At 36.9% G+C, this 20,268-nt stretch overlaps 2 protein-coding genes across 2 annotated transcripts; one reads left to right on the forward strand and one right to left on the reverse strand.

The window, feature by feature from the left end:
- Nucleotides 1-252: 252 nt before the first annotated feature.
- LOC138908522 (uncharacterized) lies at nt 253-2,112 on the forward strand. The gene is made up of 3 exons (XM_070199194.1): nt 253-458; nt 690-1,123; nt 1,682-2,112. The coding sequence occupies exons 1-3, from the start codon at nt 253-255 to the stop codon at nt 2,110-2,112; spliced, it is 1,071 nt and encodes a 356-aa protein (XP_070055295.1).
- A 12,309-nt stretch (nt 2,113-14,421) lies between these two features.
- On the reverse strand, nt 14,422-15,552 carry LOC104105293 (ethylene-responsive transcription factor ERF084-like). The gene has a single exon (XM_009613551.4). It carries the CDS (start codon nt 15,439-15,441, stop codon nt 14,668-14,670), a length of 774 nt encoding a protein of 257 aa, XP_009611846.1. The 5' UTR covers nt 15,442-15,552; the 3' UTR covers nt 14,422-14,667.
- Nucleotides 15,553-20,268: the final 4,716 nt, after the last annotated feature.

Consider the following 20,268-nt stretch of genomic DNA (forward strand, 5'->3'; position numbering starts at 1 on the left):
CAAGCCATTTATTACCTCAGCAAGATGTTCACTCCTTATGAGGTTAAGTATACTCTTCTTGAAAGGACATGTTGCGCCCTGACTTGGGTGGCGCAAAAGTTGAAGCATTATCTGTCATCCTACACTACTTACCTCATTTCTCGCATGGATCCTCTAAGGTATATCTTTCAGAAGCCTATGCCCACAGGGAGGTTAGCAAAGTGGCAGATTTTACTCACAAAATTTGACATCACTTATGTGACTCGGACCGCGATGAAAGCCCAAGCTCTAGCCGATCACTTGGTTAAGAATCCGGTGGATGAAGTATATGAGCCACTGAAGACTTATTTTCCTGATGAAGAAGTGATGTATGTTGACGAGGCTGATCATGATGAAAAGCCAGGTTGGAAACTTTTCTTTGATGGGGCTGCTAACATGAAAGGTGTCAGAATATGGGCTGTACTCATTTCTGAAACAAGGCATCACTACCCCGTAACAGCTCAACTTCGATTTTATTGCACTAACAACATGGCTGAATACGAGGCATGCATTCTGGGTTTGAGGCTAGCTATAGACATGGGAGTTCAAGAAATATTGGTTTTGGGAGATTCAGATTTGTTGGTTCACCAGATTCAAGGAGAATGGGAGACTCGGGATTTGAAGCTCATACTGTATCAACAATGTCTGCATGATCTTTGTCAACGATTCAGGTCAGTAGAATTCAGGCATATTCCCAGGATTCATAACGAGATTGCCGATGCCTTGGCTACTCTGGCGTCAATGTTACACCATCCAGATAAGACTTACGTCGACCCTCTGCAAATCCAAATCCGTGATCAGCATGCCTATTGCAATGTGGTTGAGGAGGAACTTGATGGAGAGCCTTGGTTCCATGATATCAAGGAATACATCAAATCGGGGGTATATCCGGTACATGCCACAGGCGATCAAAAGAGAACCATTCGATGTCTGGCTAGCGGATTTTTCTTAAGTAGGGGAATATTGTACAAGAGAACTCCAGATCTAGGATTACTAAGGTGTATAGATGCTAAACAAGCCTCGACTATCATGGCCGAAGTGCATTCTGGGGTTTGCGGGCCACATATGAGTGGGTATGTCTTGGCGAAGAGGATTTTTCGAGCAGGTTATTATTGGCTCACCATGGAACGTGATTGCATCAGCTTTGTTCGCAAATGTCATCAATGCCAGGTGCACGATGATTTGATTTATTCTCCGCCATCTGAGCTGCACACAATGTCGGCACCATGGCCCTTTGTTGCTTGGGGCATGGATGTCATTGGACCGATTGAGCCGGCAGCGTCAAACGGGCATAGGTTTATTCTGGTGGCCATTGATTACTTTACCAAGTGGGTCGAAGCTGTAACCTTCAAGTCCGTGACCAAGAAGGCAGTGGTAGATTTTGTTCATTCAAACATCATTTGCCGGTTCGGAATTCCCAAGATAATCATCACAGATAATGCTGCTAACCTCAACAGTCATTTGATGAAAGAGGTATGCCAACAGTTCAAGATTATGCATCGAAACTCCACTCCATATCGTCCTAAGGCAAACGGAGCTGTTGAGGCTGCTAACAAGAACATAAAGAAGATACTTCGTAAGATGGTGCAAGGTTCTAGGCAATGGCATGAAAAGTTACCTTTTGCTTTACTGGGTTATCGCACTACTGTTTGCACTTCAATAGGCACAACTCCCTATTTGCTGCTATATGGAACCGAGGCAGTTATACCTGCGGAAGTTGAGATTCCATCCCTGCGGATTGTTGTTGAAGCTGAAATTGATGATGATGAGTGGGTCAAAACCCGGCTAGAGCAATTGAGTTTGATTGATGAAAAAAGATTGGCAGTAGTATGTCATGGTCAACTGTATCAGAGAAGAATGGCAAGAGCATACAACAAGAAGGTGCGTCCCCGAAAATTTGAGGTGGGTCAGCTGGTATTGAAACGCATCCTCCCACATCAGGCTGAAGCTAAAGGCAAGTTCGCCCCAAACTGGAAGGGGCCGTTCATTGTGACAAAGGTGTTGCCCAATGGTGCTTTGTATTTAACAAACACAGAAGGTAAATGTGTGGATATGGCTATCGATTCTGATGCAGTCAAGAGATATTATGTATGATTTCTTTGCTTATCTTCAATCGCATTTTGTACTAGGCATGTTCAAAGTTGGAATGACGAAGGTATTTTATTCTGCTATCCCAAACACTTTTATCATTTGTTACCCCTTTTTGAGCCTTATTTATTTTCTTTCATACCCTTCTTTTGGAATCAGAAGTAGAGTTAGAAATATAAAAGAAAAAATAAAAAAAAAAAAGAAAAAAAAAAGAAAAAAAAAAGAGAAGGAGAAGAGAAAAGAAAAGAGAAAAGAAAGGAGAAAAAGAAAAGCAAAGTAACGAAAATAAAACTCTTATGTTGGAACTACGTTAGACTTGATTCCTTTTACGGATACGTAGGCAGCCTTACTCTGAGGTTCAGTCCCATCAAATAAAATTCAAAATTCCCCAGATTCAAAAACTGGGGCAGAAGTTTTAGTTTTGCAATAGGTTTGATTCCAAAAGTTGTAATTTTGAACTCTTTCATCTTAAGTCATGTTGAGCCTTATACTACCTTTTCTTTCTAACCCTTTCCAAAAGCCTATACTACGGTCCAAAGAAAGACCTTCCGATCAATCTTTGAGGATGCCAAGTTGAGTGAGATAGAGGTATGATCTCCATTATGGGTAACACTTTGTTCATTGGGTACAAGGAAAATAAATAAAATGAGAGAGTCTTATTGGTGAAAACTCTCACGGGCACTGTAAGGCGATGGTGAGCTGAGGAAAAATTTAAAATGAGAGAGTCTTATTGGTGAAAACCCTCACGGGCACCGTAAGGTGGCGGTGAGTTGAGAGATGAACAAATAAGAGAGGCTTGTTGGTGAAAACCCTTCGGGGTACTACAAGTCAAAAGAGGTTGGTGACTTTACGGAAATGTTGGATCGTTGAAAGCCCGGGTCTTGAAGTATGAAGACATGACATGAACAGAAATGTGATTAGTTGGATGGACTAGGCTGATCAATCCGAAATGCATGTCATGATCTGTAGAGCCAGCTGATTCATTCAGATAAGTCTCTTTTCAATTTTTCTTCAAATAGTCATCTCAGTCTTTCTTTTTATTCCTAATTCTCGAAGTCACTTCGCTTCGTTTCTTTTTGGGTCTATTTTTCTAAGTCTCTGTCAAATTAGTTTTTTGTTAAGCAAGCAAGAAAGGACTTCAAAGCTCATTACTGGCTTTTTATTTGCACCAAGAGAAATTTGGCCAGGCACATTCGAAGTGACATGGTTTAGAACGAGCAATGCGATGGTAACTGAAGTTCAGGTGGTCAAGTGATTCGTGAATTTGTAGGAAATGCAAAGGTTCCACAGTTGTCAGAATGAAAGTGATATACGACGAGTTGAATGTAAGGGATTCAAGTCATTCAGAGGTTTTGTGTTTGAGGTTTGATTGAAAGGTCAAACAATTCTTCATAGCCCGAAGAAGCTAATCAGAATGAAGAAGGATAGTGGCAGAAGCAGACACCTTCAACAAGGATGCCACAAACTAACCGCCACAGTTTCAAACTGACAAAATTTTCTTTGTTTTAAGCAGGGGAAAGAAATCTTGTTTGCTTTGCTAGGAATCCTCCATGAGGAAAGTATGTTCCAGATAAGTTCAGCCTTAAGTTTTCAGGACCCTCCTGGATAATGGGATCTAATTTTAAGTTTTCAGGACCCTCCTGGATAATGGAATGCAACTAACAATCAATGAATGTTCCTGGTACAAACTGGGGCAGAAAATTTTCTCTGTTTTGTCTGTGTTGTCATGATTGCAGGCGCCCACCTAGAAAACGAGGGAATTTATTTCAAGTTTTAAGTCAACATCAGGCGCCCACCTGGAGAACGAGGGAATTTATTTCAAGTAAGTCAGCAGGCACTCACCTGGAGAATGAGGGAATTAATTTATTTCAAGTAAGTCAACAGGCGTCCACCTGGAGAACGAGGAAATTTATTTCAAGTAAGTCAGCAGGCACTCACCTGGAGAATGAGGGAATTAATTTATTTCAAGTAAGTCAACAGGCACCCACCTAGAGAATGAGGGAATTTATTTATTTCAAGTAAGTCAGCAGGCACCCACCTGGAGAATGAGGGAATTTATTTTAAGTTCAAGTAAGTCAGTAGGCACCCACCTGGAGAACGAGGGAATTTATTTAAAGTTTTAAGTCAACATCAGGCGCCCACCTGGAGAACGAGGGAATTTATTTAAAGTTTTAAGTCAACATCAGGCACCCACCTGGAGAACGAGGGAATTTATTTAAAGTTTTAAGTCAGCAGGCACCCACCTGGAGAGTAAGGGAATTTATTTCAAGTTTTAAGTCAACAGCAGGCACCCACCTGGAAAACGAGGGAATTCATTTTAAGTTTTTAAGTCAGCAGGCACCCACCTGGAGAATGAGGGAATTTATTTCAAGTATTAAGTCAACATCAGGCACCCACCTGGAAAATGAGGGAATTTATTTCAAGTTTTGAGTCATCAGGCGCCCACCTGGAGAATGAGGGAAGTCATTTATTTTCAATTCAAATCAGAAGTAGCACGAGCCGCCTGAAGAACAAGGTTTGCAAGCTCAAGTCTACTCCAAGTTCAAGTGCAAGCAGCAGGATGCCAGCCTGAAGAACATGGTCAGCTTTCAGTTTTCTTCAAATTCAAGTCAACAGGATGCCCGCCTGAAGAATAGGGTGAATTTTCAATTTCAAGTTGAAGGATCAAGTGGAGATTCAAGGAAGATTCAAGACAAGAAGTAGATAGGATCTTGTATTTTCTTTTATTTTTGCTTTTAATTTATGATGTAATGGCAGGGACCGCGGACCGGAACCTCGACGGAACGGTATCTCACTAGACTCTGTCATCCTCTCCACACACTCCATTACTTCATTCACCTCTAAACTATACGTGACCTGATTCCTTTAAAGCCAAATATATGTAGGCAGCTCAGATACCAGGGCTCGGTCACAATCTTTTGTCCGTCTTTGTTTCGTTTTGAATAAGCATCGGGTCATAAGTCAATTACGTTGCTTATTGTTCTTTGCTCCGAAAACTCTTCATGTTTTCCAGCAAAGAGGGGCAGCTGTAAGCACGTAATTTTTGACCCGTCACGTCTTTAAGCTATATTAATTTTTCTTGCATATTTTAGATATTTGTGTAGTGGTTCTTTGAGTCTTAATTTATTTTACTTCAATTACAATATTTGAAAAATACCAAAAATAGTTTCATCTTTATATTTAATACATGTGTTAGCTATACATCTTTATAATAAGATAAAGTTGTCCCAATTTGCAGCAATTAGCCCAACTTAGAGGCCCAGTTTCGGGCAAGAAAGAGCCCAAATCGGCTCCCTCGCTTAAACCAGTCCAAACCCGTTTTAACCCTTGACCCGCCCATTTTGTTTTTAATCTCAGCCACCCATCATTTCTCATCTAACGCCCCACATCAATTCTCTTAACCACATAAAATCTTAACCAACCTCAAACCCTAAACCTAAAAGCTTAACCACCTGCACACTCTCATCCCCGCCGCATCACCATCCAACCTCACCGGAATCACGTGCCCATGGTCCCCTCCTCATCGTCTCTTTCTCTACATGGCATAACGACTTCTGATAGAATATTCTCATCTTCACCTCCCTCACGCGTTTTGATTTCTTTGGACGAATCTCAGATAAATGGGAGCAGTTGGATGCGAGTGAAATCACATCCACGCCTTCCATTTGTCCGGGTTTTTTCTATGAGAAAAGTTTCCTGGATTTTCGGAAGGGGAGAGGGATTTTGGGCGTGACTTGGAGGGAAAGGAGAAGCTTCTAGAGTGGGTATATAATCCAAGTTTTCGGATAGAAAGAGGAGAAGAAAAAGACGGCTAGGTTTTTTTCGGATTTTGGGATGGTTCTTCCTTCTCATATTCAGTTGGTTCGCATATAAAAATTGGAGAGTTCTCTTTTAGTTTTTTTTTTTTTTTAAAACAGAAAACACACACACACACACACACACACACACACATATATATATATATATATATATATATATATATATATATATATCAGCTTCTGATTTGTTTTATCAAAAAAAAATGGAGTTTAGCTGAGGTCCGTCGACCGCTCGTGAGGTTCTTATGGAGTTTGATTGAGGTTTGCCGTTGAGTTGAAACTGTCATTCGAGGTCGGCTCGTGGTTCCTGACTTGCTTGTCACGGCTTCATTCACTGCTGGTCGAGTCCATTGTACAATTTCCTTGCTTGTATTTCATCCGAACAGAAGCTTTAATTGAAATCCTCTTTAAGGTTCATTCTCTTTCCCTTGCTTTTGTTTTGGTGTTGATCAAAGTGTGATAAGAGTCGGGGTGTGATTAGTTCAGTATATGTTTAAGAGCTCATTTAGATGGAACTATTTTGATTTGAATGTTTGAGGTTGAATTTAGATTTCCATATATTCTGAGTGTCATTCTTATTCCATCCTGTTTTGTTCTGTAACGAGTTGGTTAGATTTCGTGATTACTGATTAAAGCTCAGAAAAATCTAATGTTTTCAATCGTGGAGTTTCGTATTTTAAAAAATATTTTCTAACTCTCTTGCCGAGTGTCTGATAGTCCATGTTTTTTTATCAAAAATGTTAGAATTCGATTCCTGTGATGTTCATGAGTCTACCTTGTTTGTCCAGTGTTGAACTTAACAGTTTTGAGCATGAGGACTAAATTTGGGTTTGTTGTCGATTTTAAATTGAATCTGTTCTCATCATAAGGATGCTTGGTGTCATCTGTTTGCTCTTATTGAGATTAAGTGCAAGTAATTGATATCAGTTGAAGAGTTCAGGTGCGAGTCGAATATCTAGTTCCCTGGGAATTCATTGAAATCATATGATTGATCTTCTGCTGCGTTCAACTCGATTTGTTCAAATTAGCTCATCATTTTCTGTTGCAAATTTGGCTAATTTCGAGTTTAATTGAGTTGGAATTGTGGTATCTTACTTCAAATTCTTTATAAGGGTCACTGTTAAATGGTTAATTGCACGGATTACGTTCTCATGAACCGCTAATAAATTTTCTTCTCGAGTTGATATATTTGACATGTTTCTGATGACAGTTTGGCTATAACATTGATGTTATTTGTGTTTGAGAATTTTGGTTGGTTCAAATAATAGAAGTCGAAAGCAGTATTGGTGTTGTGAATGGTCCATTCTGACATGTTTTGATTTGAATTCAATTATTTGTGTATTTCTGTAAGACTAATGAGAGGCTGCATGATAATTGGAGTCTGCAAGTGAACTTGAGAAATTAACATTTATGAAGATAAAAGGGAATAAAGGAAAATGAGAGGTTAGATAGCATGATAGCCCAAGGGAAAGAAGGGGTCTGGACGGGTTTTAAGCTCTTATCACACTGTGATCCACCACTTTTGTCCTGATTTTATTGTCGTGTTTATTCTGTCGAGCTATTATTTTCTCTCTTTTCTTTTATGTGTTGACTGCTATCTTATCTTTGTGAGTAAATAATTTGAATAATTTGAATGAGTTAATTTTGAATGTTTTTCGGGGAATGGGGAAAGGACAAGCCCATTAGAGTCCATTAATGATTAAACTGTCTATATGCTTTAGGATTGGGCTCAGTCTAACAAATGAATTTAATTGTTAAGAAAAATGAGGCATTTTGAACATTGTAGCTTGCTTTAGGTGCGATTCATAAATAAATCATCGTGATTATGGGTACGGTTCCCGTGGCATAGTCATGATGCATAATTTCAAATTCGAGAGTGCATTTCACGTGACTCGACCATAACTTCAAATAATAAAAAATGAACATGTTGTAAATCACGGGTGCGCTTCAAGTGGCGCAGTTTGCAATCTGTACCAAAACGACAAGTGTACGACATCGTGACTTGTTTCAAATAATTCCATAAATATTAAAAGCGGCCAGAAAGCTAAAAAGCACAATAGACTTTAAATATGTAATAAATCAGAGAATTAGACCAAGTATTAATTGTTAAGCAACCGTGCTAAAACCACGGAACTCGGGAGTGCCTCACACCTTCTCCCAGGTTAACAGAATTCCTTACCCGGTCTTCTGTGTTCGCGGACCATAAAATAGAGTCAATTTCCTCGATTTGGGATTTAAAATAAACCGGTGACTTGGGACACCATAACAACTATTCCAAGTGGCGACTCTGATCAAATAAATAATCCCTTTTCGATTAATGTCACTTTAATTGGAAAAACTCCCCTATCCCCATATCCTCTTCGGGAAAAAGGAGGTGTGACATATATCAATATACAAAAGGTATATCTTTACGGGCTATTATTTTGGTGGGCAACTATATAGTGTATATTTCTCAAATATATGCTTAGTCAAATTTTCGGCCATCTTGTACGATTTGGGCTTTAGATTTAGCTCTATATTTTCAGTCCGAAGTCAGGGTTGGGACCAGTCAGAGTAATACTTTTTCTTTTTTCGTAAAATTTTGCACATATAGTCCCGTAAAATATTTATATTCACGTATTAAAATATTTTTTGATTGATTCGATATATACACAATGAATCATATAAATGATGAAGAAAAATATTTAGCATGTATATGATTTATTATATTCTAAATTAGCAACAGGTCCAAAACAAAAACAAAAAAGTGGATGGAAAAATTAAGGCCCTCGTTAGTAGGAGTAAAAGTTTAACTGTATAATCTGCTCCTAAAAGTAGAGCTCCTTTATCATGTGTCAAATTGCAAGAGGAAAAAAGAAGAAAAGAATCTTACAATTGTTCGAATTAGAAATATGGTTTTTTGGAGTTAAGTTTTGCTTTGGTTTGTTTTATGGGAAATACTATTACAACTGTTTCAGATTTGTTTTTAAAGAATTTTAGTTCTGGGAGGGAGAATTGGTTTATGGTTTGTTTTTGGGAAAGTAATGATTGAAGTCTTTAACTTTTTTGGAACTTTCCACATCGAAATTAATCTAGAACCCATCACATATATATGGATATTATTAATGCATTTTAGAAAAAAAGCTTTATATGATGGGATTAATAGAGTAGAACCAACCAAGCATACTATCAACCTATTTTCAGTTAAAAGCTTCTTTTATTCAAGGACATTAATATTCGGCCAAAAGTATGTATTTTATATATAAATGGCTTCATATTTTGTTCTATTCTCGTTAGTTCTAATGTGTAATTGCAATGCGTTGAGTTAATTATTGATATTTATATGTGTAGGAATAATAGAAAGGGAAACGGATTAATTGAATGCGCATGAATTGGAGCTAAAGAAGAAAAAAAAAATGAAGAAGTGCTGAATTATAGCGTCCCCGCTAGCACGATGTACTACCTGTGGCGCCGGAAACAGAAGTCCAAAATTTTCAGTGCCTGGGCTAGCGCGAGACTTCCTATTTTAATATGGAGAAGGTTTTTTAGGTCCTACACTCCCCTAACTTGTATAAAAGGAGAATACGACCCACGCTTGGAGGGGCTTATAACTAGTTTTTCTTCTCTTCTCTTCTCTTCCTTTAATCTCATAGTTTATTAGTTATAGGGTTGTGGGTGCTACATGAACGTTGTAGTTCGATATTGTTCTTGCACTTTTATGATATTGGTTTATTTATTCAATCATTTGTTTAATTATTTTATTGTGTGATCATCAATTGAATATTATATACGAATCTAGGATTGAACTCGAAGGTAAGAATTCTAGATTGCATATAAGATTGAGTAGAGCAAGATCTTGAACTTGAACTACGGGGAACGGATTCGCAGTTAGGATAAGCTTATACCTAATCACCTTGCTTAATTGCTATACAAGAATTATTGATGCATTGTTGTTATTCCTAATTCCATAGAAATACTAGCGTGAGGTAGCTTGAATAGCCGAGTAATACTTCAATCGAATGCTACGAGTAACATTAACAATGTCAATCGATAAACCAGATAACTTAATTAGACTATTCGAGTGGAAGGCTCAATGAGATTGTTAGCTCACCCACGGCTCAGAAATATTTTCTCTCATTGATTCATCTCTAAGCTTGCCGACTTGTTTCCTTAATTAGTTTCCGAGTTTACTGCTCTAGATTAGCTTTAATTAAATAGTCTCACTTTAAAAAATCACTTGAATAAATTAATTATTTTAGATTGATTAGTTGATAGTTAATCACAAGTTTTCATGAGAACAATATTCTACTTATCATTTTATTACTTGTTGATCATGTATATTTGCGTGTGCGTTTAGCGTAACATACACGCATTAAGATTCTCCGTTCCCGGAGCAAAAACACTCCAATAAGTGTCTTCAATGTTTTGTTTTCGAACCTTTAATTTTTCTTTTTCTTTTTTAAACAAAAAGAACACTCATTTGTTCGTTTTAGCAAATTATGTTTTCCAATGCAGTTTTAATTTCGAGCTTTTGAAATATTAAGATGAACAAGGGAATCAAAAGAAGAGATCGATATATATCAGTCAAGTCTGCCATTCATCACAAGTCCCTCAATCAGTAGATTATGATGATCATCCGGGATATCATGCTGGGATTCTGCTGCCTCTTCTCTGTATATATCACTGTTTACCCATAAGGATTACATAAGATAAGCAGAAAACAATCGAGTCATTTCATCATATTAGCGAATCCAAAAAATGCGTTTCTTAATGCATAAATTATCATGGGGTGAGTTCAACTTAGAAGGAAATGATTTCCCATCACAAATTATAATTTTATAAAGATTTCATATTTTAGTTATCGATTTCATGTGTTATTGTTTTTTCAATATTTTCATGGGGCGAGTTTAATTCTGGGACTCGCCTCGGGGCGGGGCACTACCAAAACGCCTTGAGACTCATGTGTGAGGCTTAGTTCTGCGAGGCCCAAGCGCCCGATTGTGCACCCTAAACACACCTAACGCTCAACGCCCGAGACTCGCCCAACAGTTCCTATGCAAATCAAGTATTGAATTCACTAATTTGCAATGTTGACTCTCAAAATTCTTTAACAAATAAATGATTAAAGTTCTTTTTATCTATAGGAATACAAAATATTGTAAATAACTCAAATAACGAACCATAGTATTGTATATTTACTAATTGAAAACATTGTGAGGGTGAATATTGAATATTTCTTCTGAAAATAGATAACCAAAATTTATATTTTCACTTGATAGATCTTTATTTCTTAGTTCTATGTCTCTCAAATTATCATACATTTCTTATTTTACTATTTAAAAATAATTTTATATTTACTTGTGAAGGAGTGATATTTTAAATGACAACGTTGATAAAATTTATTGAGTATTTACCTTTAAAGAGGTAAAATATGTAGTTTGATAATATTTTTTAAGAAATTATAATTTTTAATTATTTGAAGTTAAGAGGTTGTGGTTAATTTATATTTCATAGTAATTATAACAATATTGTATTATTTATACTTGTAAAACATGTTAAATATTTTATTTTATATGAGTTTCCTTAATTATATTTAGTTTTCTTAAACTTTTAATGTATCTTTTATATTTTTATTGTGTTATAATGCTATATTATTAATTCATATATTTTAAAAAAATTAAAAATCTGTGGGTCTTACGCCCATGTATTGAGGCTTTCGCCTCGCTCTTTATTAAGTAAAACGTCCCGCTTCACGTCCTCATTTTTTAAAAGTCTTTAATAAATGAATGATTAAAGTTCTTTTTACTATAGGAATATAAAAATTGTGAATAACTCAAATAACGAACCATAGTATTGCATATTTACTAATTGAGAACATTGTGAGGGTGAATATTGAATATTTCTTCTAAAATAGATAACCAAAATTTATATTTTTACTTGATAGATTTTCATGTCTTAGCTCTATGTCTCTCAAATTATCATACATTTCTTATTTTTCGATTTAAAAATAATTTTATATTAACTCATGAAGGAGTAATATTTTAAATTATAGTATTGATAAAATTTATTGAGTATTTACTTTTAAAGAGGTAAAATATGCAGTTTGATAATATTTTTTTAAGAAATTATAATTTTTAATTGTTTAAAGTTAAGAGGTTGTAGTTAATTTATATTTCATAGTAACTATAACAATATTGTATTATTTATACTTATAAAACATGTTAAATATTTTATCTTAAATGAGTTTCCTTAATCCTTTTTAGTTTTCTTAAACTTTTAATGTATCTTTTATATTTTTATTGTGTCATAATGCTATATTATTAAATTATATATTTTAAAAAATTAAAAATTCGCGGGTCTTATGCCCATGTATTGAGGTTTTTGCCTCGCCCCTTATTAAGTAAAACGTCCCGCTTCACGCCTTCGCCTTTTAAATATTGATCTTGTGTGTATTAAATATATACACGAGATAACATTTGTAATAAATCATAAAATTTAACTCCTATTTTCTTTAATCTCACACATTCATATCATCTATCATTTTGGGCAAAATGTGCCATCCAGAAGTGTGATTATGGGTGGCAGAATGGTTAAAAGAAAATAACTAACCACCCATATTTTTCACTAAAAATGGGTTGGATAATGAACTTTTTAAAAACGAGTCAAATATGGATAATAACTATATTATCCATTTAGAAAATGGATAACCAATGTGTTTAACTTTTACATTTGTAAAATCTCAAATTTGGGGTTTCTCAAGTTCGGAAGATTAGGAATTCTCCAAAAAATGATCATATTCATGAAACCATGGATAATATGGTTACCCATATTATCCGCCAGTTAATCCGTTTTTTATGCGTATTAAATATGGGTCGGTCGGATAGTTTATCTGTTTTTTCATTACTCATTTTTTACCCGTTCCATATCCGACCGAACCCGCCCGTTTGCCAACCCATGTGATAGTCATTCGTTGTTTAAGCGACTCGAGATTGCAAGAACTTTAAACTGTATAAAACGTTCAACTAAGTAAAATGTACCCATGTATTTACTAATATTGGAGCAAAAGCTTTCCAACCTAAGAGCTCTATATGAGTGCACCGTTCTACCTACAGTCTAGAAGGTAGGCAGAGACGGATCTAAAAATTATAGAATATGTAAAGAAAGGAGGAAAAAAAAGTATTACTAATTGGGAACCAATTTACTGTTTTTTGGGATAAATAACGCAATATTTAATCAAGTGTAACATTTAACCTATCTGAAACATGCGGCATGCAAATCATATTAGAGAAATTCTAGAAAATATATTCATTAAATACCTAATTTGGCGAAGGAACCATAATTTCACGTACCCATCATCTAGGCTACAAATACGCCCCTGAAGATAGGCATGCTCACCTAGTGAGTTTGCCCTCTATCCATCCAGAAGGATTTAAAAAAAATACCAGAACCATATTTATTCGCATTGGATGTTATAATATATCAAATCAAGCAAGTCAATCTTAACAATTAAAAGTAAAGTAAAACTGCATGTCATTTATGTATGTAAAATATCTATGTTGCATGTATTAGTTTGGTGTAATGTGGCAAAAAAGAAATACTGTAGTACTAAGTTTGAATCAAAACGAAAAGGTGGAAGGACACACTGGAGTTACAGTTCTACAGCGTACTTCACTGTTCAGTAGTCTCTAGTCATCCCCACCATTTTGTACTTCCATATATTGCCTGTTGTGACTATCTGAAAGTGAGAGTATCTAACCATTGGATCAACCAGCAAGTCCTGCACACTAAAGGACAGAAACTCCCCCTCTCCCACTGTGCAAACCGGGTCCTCCACCGGGTACGGGTCATGGGCATTTCTCCACTTCCTAATGTTGAGAACAAAGCAAATTGATATATAGAACAAAAACCAAAGATCTTCACAGGTCATACAAGTAACAATCCTCTCTGCTCAGCTTCAACTTACAGTCAACAGAAACCCCGTCTTTCGTGGGCGTCTTTTTAGGCATGTTATAACGTCATTATTATCACAGCAATTGTCACTCATCTTCTTCATCTGCTACTACTCTCTTCGGAATCTAAAGTACTAGTACTACTTCAGTACCCTTTCTTTTTAGCTCATGGCGCGCGCATTACGTGCATGAAACACTAGGCATCCATATATGACAACGTAAGCTTCCTTCAGTATATTGATCAGTTTTCACATTCAGGCAGATGTATACGATTAGAAGCTTAAATTCAAGAAGAAAGGAAAAAGAAAAGTAATTAAAAATCATAAAAGTAACAGAAAAAATTACCTCAAACCCTAGGCACGGCCAGAGAAATCAAACTAGTTTTTCTTGAAGATTTAATTCCACAATCAACCATGTTCAGAAGGACTAATGAAACTTGATATCCATCCCGCATAAAATACATATTGTTGATTAGAAAGACCAAATGACGTAAGGCACACACTAGACATAATATTGAGAATTAATGCTTAAGCTTGAATTTAACGGAAATAAACAAGGTACACAATATATAGTTTCTCAAAAAGATTAGTTAACTACATTTAACACGCATGGCGCATAACCTTTTTATGTGTTCTTTCTTCTAAAATTCTAATACAACATCCAAAAACTTCTTCTCATACCCAGCCGTAGTCATGATACCACAGCACAATGAAACAGGCTGAACCTAGAACAACATAGTTTCATTTACACACAAATTAAAGTACTATACTACATATAACTAGTGCTACCTACTTTCAAAGTAAAAAGCTAGCTAGCTACTTCTTCCCAAATCCAAGCTTCAGATCAAGCTCCACAGCAGGCGTACTGCTAGAGCTGAAAAGATGGGCAGCTGAAGTTACCACGGAGCATTTCCTGGTTGTAGGCATATTGCTTTTATTAGCACAAGAACTAATTTTCTTATTCTTTTTTAGTTCAGCAGAGGTATTAGAAGAGGATGAAATTGATGTTGGTGATGAATTCAAAGGTAAAGGCACAACTGGAGGAATTTGGAAGTTGGTTCGCGCCTTTGAACCTCTTAGCCACCTAGCAGCCGCGTCATACGCACGCGCAGCCTCCTCCGGCGTGTCGAAAGTACCAAGCCAGTGGCGGCACCGCCCTATACGGTCACGTATCTCCGCTGACCACCTCCCCCACGGCCTCTTCCTCACTCCTCTGTAGCTCCTCTCCACTGGAACATTTCTCTTTTCTTCTTTCCTCGCTCCGCCTCTGTATTTGTCAGGTGCAGGGCACGTGCGCTTCAGAATCGAAACTGCAGTACTACTCTCAGAATTTTGATCAACACTTCTCTTGTTTTTATTATTACAGCTGCCAAAAAGAACATGTTCTCCAACTACAGCTGCAATCCCTTCAAGAACAGGGGGTTTCTCATGTTCGGTAGTTGGAAATTCAGAAAAAGAGTACTGAAGTGGGTCAAGATAATTAGTGGAGTCAATGCTGAGATGATCAATTGGTTCATTTGGGTAAAGGGATTGTTGTTTAGAGAGGAAAAAAGGGTCAGTTTTTTGAAGCATTTGAGTATGGGTATACATTGTCTTTGTGCTTTGTGCTAAAGATAGAAGATAGACAAAGCGATCTTCTTTGAATTGTGATAAAGTTCAACAGTTTATAAACTCAACGAAGATTGGTTTTCTATTTGGAAATAGTAATTTATTAGAGGGTCTAGGATTTTATAGGTATGGCTGTTAAATTCGATAAGACCACAATCCGTCATGTTTATTAAATATCACTGTTTTAACTCTGTCCTTACTTGCTAGGGAGGGATATACTCTTGTTTAAGGACAAAATTACCCAATGAATCCCTCAGGTGACTAGAAATATTGTTTAACTGGCTAAAAAAATTAAATTATAAAATTTAAAATAAGTCTTAAATTTTGTATTTTATTGTTTTAAAATTTCTAAATGTAAAAAATTAGCATTTTTTGTCAATTTAAAAAGGGAAAAGTGTTAAACATAAAATGAGAAAGGAAGTAGATAATCTCATGCAAGGAGATAAATGTCTTTGTGTGAAAAGTGATTGATACGAAATACTGTAATCAGATATACTGAGAATACAAAACTGGGTTGGAGTTAATTTATGGAATTAATGATCTCGAGAAAATAAGGGAATTGGGTTAAGAGCCGTAGGATTACTTTACCCTTAATGCGTCACAGTGGCGTCAAGAAGAAAAGCTTGTTTAACTGCATGGCCATGATTGCTCCCTTTAACCAGAGGAATATTTGGGTGTATCACAAGTGCATTTGTCTAACCGTGCGGTTGCTGTAAATGAACCATCATATAGAAAGATGAAATCTGATTGAACAGAATAACATAAACCAAGTGTTTGGTTAATCAGGTGTAAGGAGTTAAAAAGATTTGATGATCATAAGTAAGTTACGTGCATGGGCAAATAATGTGATCACATCGATCAATCAAAGATAAGTGGGAGTGGGTACTACGTTATAAAAATTCTGGGAGGTGGGAAATTATTTTGGACGTGCTCAAATAACAGTGTAATCTTTTGGAGTGCAGTAAAAGAGACCTTATAATTAACTTTGTTCGATGGCTATACATCTAGTCTCATCTGCATGCTGCAGTACTGCGCTTGCTGCAGAGCAAGTCTTTCATTTATCTTCTTGGCGATTTTTATTGATAAATTCTATATTTGATGATTAGAATTTAGATCATTTGACAAGAATGGGTTGCTCTAATGGTTAGCACCCTTTACTTCCAACTAAGAGCTTATGAGTTCGAGTCACCCCAAAAGCAAGGTGGGGAGTTCTTGGAGAGAGGGAGCCGAGGGTCTATCGAAAATAGCCTCTCCATCCCAGAATAGAGATAAGATCTGCGTACACACTATCCTCCTTAAATCCTACTAGTGAAATTATATTGGGTTATTGTTGTTGTAGACCATTTTCTTAATTAATGAATTAGGCAGAAAACTTCTCTAGTCATTTGTAATGAAATTTATCTATTTGGCCATCCCACGCAACAATCATATTCTTTCGGTTATTTGGTACAAGGAATAAGAATATTAATTCCGATATAAAATTTAGGATTATATTTATTTTATGCTATTTAGTTATAGATATTAGTTAATTCTAAAATAAATTTTTATTATAATAGTGGAATTATTTATTCCATATAAAAAGTGAAATAGCTAATTCCATGTTATATCCTCCCTTAGGATGTTTACCTGTAAAACGGTACAATTGAATTTATACGTGGTTTCTAGACAAGTGAACTAATTTGATCCTAAAATAATGCAATAATTGAAGAAATATACAATACTTAGCCTTGAAATGTAGATGAAACAACAGAGATGACAGTTCCGGAAATAAAATTTTCGGGCATAGCAATGATGAGATCAAAAGCAAGTAAGATTGTATTAAGCTTTGCATAAAATATTGTATATGTTTAACAAGAAAATTCGTGTCCTCTACAATGATAACTAAGCTCACTAATTATAACTATGTCTAGGAAAAAAGGTCCTAGGATCGTGCCTTCCTTTAATGTCAATTATGAGGGTCATTGATGAAGACGTAACGGTGAGCATAAATGCCAAATTCTCTGTAACGGACCGTCGCTCTTAATGCTGCAGAATATTCCCTATTAAATGCTACCGGACGCAAAGCATTTAACACACATTTATGAACGTTATCCTTTCCGGTGATAAGCGGAATGGCAGCGTTCAGCCGTGGGCCATCCCCATCTTGGGTTCTACATGTCCTTCCTTTAGATGACCACGTGTCATATCATATTTCACCCTATACACATAGTCCCCCTACTTTCCAGTGACATAACTTGATGTTAGCGGGAAGTTGGTAGAAATACCTTTTTGGCAGAAATTACTATAACGCCCTCTGAAGGTTCAAGACAGTTGATTAGACGTACGTATCTCCGTATTTAATGCCCCGAACATGTGTCACACCATGATTCAGCACAACTTTTGCCGATTATCGAGGTAATCATGGCCATGAATTTAGCCGCCAGAATTTTACTTATACGCAACATTCTTTTCCTTTGCGTTTCATAATTTCTCGAGCTTCCGATTTGCATATTTGTTTTCCTTCCTTTCTCCAATTCTCTTCAAACACAAAACCTTTTCCTTCTTATTTTCAATGTCTTCTTCCTCCAAGCGTGTTGGTTCTTCAAAGAACAAGAACAAAGCCGAGTACTTTGCTCTTCTAACAGTGGGTTCCGGCATCCCAAGAAAACTCAATATCACAAAAGACCCTAATGAGAAATTCCCTACTGTTAACCCTCGTACATGGGTTGTTAGCAGGTACCCTTCTTCCATTCGTCCTTCCAGTATTCGTGTTGTGAAGGAAGACTGCCGCTGCCATGAGTTGGATATCATTGCTCCTGATCTATCAGAGCGAGTGACCCTTCACAGTGAAGGTTTTACATACTTTTACATGTATCCCTTTACTTTGGGTGCGTTTTCTTTGAGCGGAGAGTTTGATTCTATAATTGCGGAGTTTATCCTTTGCTACCAAGTGTGTTTGGCACAGGTAAGTCATTCAGTGTGGAAGAATGTCGCATGTATTCAATGCTTGTGCCAGGAGACTGGAGAAGAGCTATCCTTAACTAATTTGATGAATCTCTATTCTTCCAAAATCTTCCGCGGGGGAATGATAAACCTCTGCAAGCGTGGCCACCATGCTTTGCTGTCTAGCATGGATTATGGAAACGACCGTGGGTGGATGGAACGGTTCGTTGCAGTCGCCACCAATGACATCATTCCGACAACGGCTTCATCCTTTCTGGCCGATCGGAATCGCACTCGTAAGCTTTTTGTTTAGTATTTCGTTTTACTAGATATTCCTTTATGATCGTATCAACTCTTCACCCTTCGCATGTTTCAGCAACTCGAAGGATCCCACCGGTGGTGGAAGATTTGGACAGGTGGATTGAGAAGATCTTGGACGTCACGACGCACGAAACCTATTTGTGGAAAGAACTGGCCCTTAAATACGGGTGGAAGGCCAAAAATCATGGTAATTTTAATTTACCTTGCTTCCATTTTTTTGTATATGGAGAACTTGGTTGAACCCTTCTGACTTGTTCACGAAACTAGGTCTACATGCGGGCTCTGTTGTTGTACCAGAGGAGGACGTTTTGGCTGATCCTGCTGATGCAGCGAGGCTGCTTCAAGAAGCACTTACTCGAACAGGTATCTCCGGGCCTGTTTCGGGCGCAAACACTTGCTTCTCTACATAGAAGGCGGCGATCCTCATCATCTCAACATGATGCTCGACCTGTTGAGATAGTTACACCAACTGGAGACAATGTCTCGGTATCACGACTCCAATTTTTCTCCATATGATGTCGTGATGGCACCTAGTCTCTAAGACTAGGTAAGCCTATCAATTATGCGGAATACAAAACTGAAACTCAAATCTCAACATATAGAATAAATCAAGTCGCAATTCAAATAGTCATAACTCCCAAAACCCGGTAGAAATAAGTCACAAGCTTCTAAGAATTTATTCTAAGTGTCTCTATACATCAGAGTCTAAAGAAAATAAGGAAGACAATATAATAAGATAGAAGGGGACTTCGGAGTCTGCGGACGCTTGAAAATATACCTCGAAGTCTCCGCGTACAGCTAGTTCACGAATGCCTGGTCTGATAGGAAGTACCTGGATCTGCATAAAAAGATGTGCAGAAGCGTAGTATGAGTACACCACAGCGGTACTCAGTAAGTGTCGAGCCTAACCTCTGTAGAGTAGTGGCGAGGTCAGGTCAGGGCCCTACTGGAAATAATAAAAGACATGACGAAAAGTTTAACAATATCATAATAATAATGACAATGGGAATGAATCAAGTAAGTAGTATGTCACCATTAAATTACACAGAATAAGGGCAAATAATACCTCACTGAAAGAAAATAGAAATTAACAACTTTAAGAAAAATCACGATAATGATCAAAGGCAAATGCAGCCATAAAGAAATATCAACAAAGGCACTCCCGAGGTACCGCCTCGTAGTCCCAAATCATAAATAAATTCACAATATCTCATTTTTTTATATCACCGCGGGAGCCTTTATATTTAATTTTAAAGAAAATATTTTTCCGAAAATAGCATCTCGCATTTTAGCCACCCTTATCACACCGCATGACTTCTAGTAGTTCCCCTACTAGCCACGCGTATCACGCCACCTTTATCTCACCGCATGCGTTTCAACACCCAGACCTTATACCACCGCATTCATATCAATATCACAATATATCACAATTTGCACCTCAAGTGCCCAAATATTACAACTTGCCATAATAAATCAACAACAAGAATATTTTCCACAATAAAGAGTTCACGGCTCAATCACAATGAGTACAAAGTCTCACAAAATATTCAGCAGAATAATATCCAT

This window comes from Nicotiana tomentosiformis, chromosome 3 (assembly GCF_000390325.3).
Source record: "Nicotiana tomentosiformis chromosome 3, ASM39032v3, whole genome shotgun sequence".
NCBI classification, from domain to species: domain Eukaryota; kingdom Viridiplantae; phylum Streptophyta; class Magnoliopsida; order Solanales; family Solanaceae; genus Nicotiana; species Nicotiana tomentosiformis.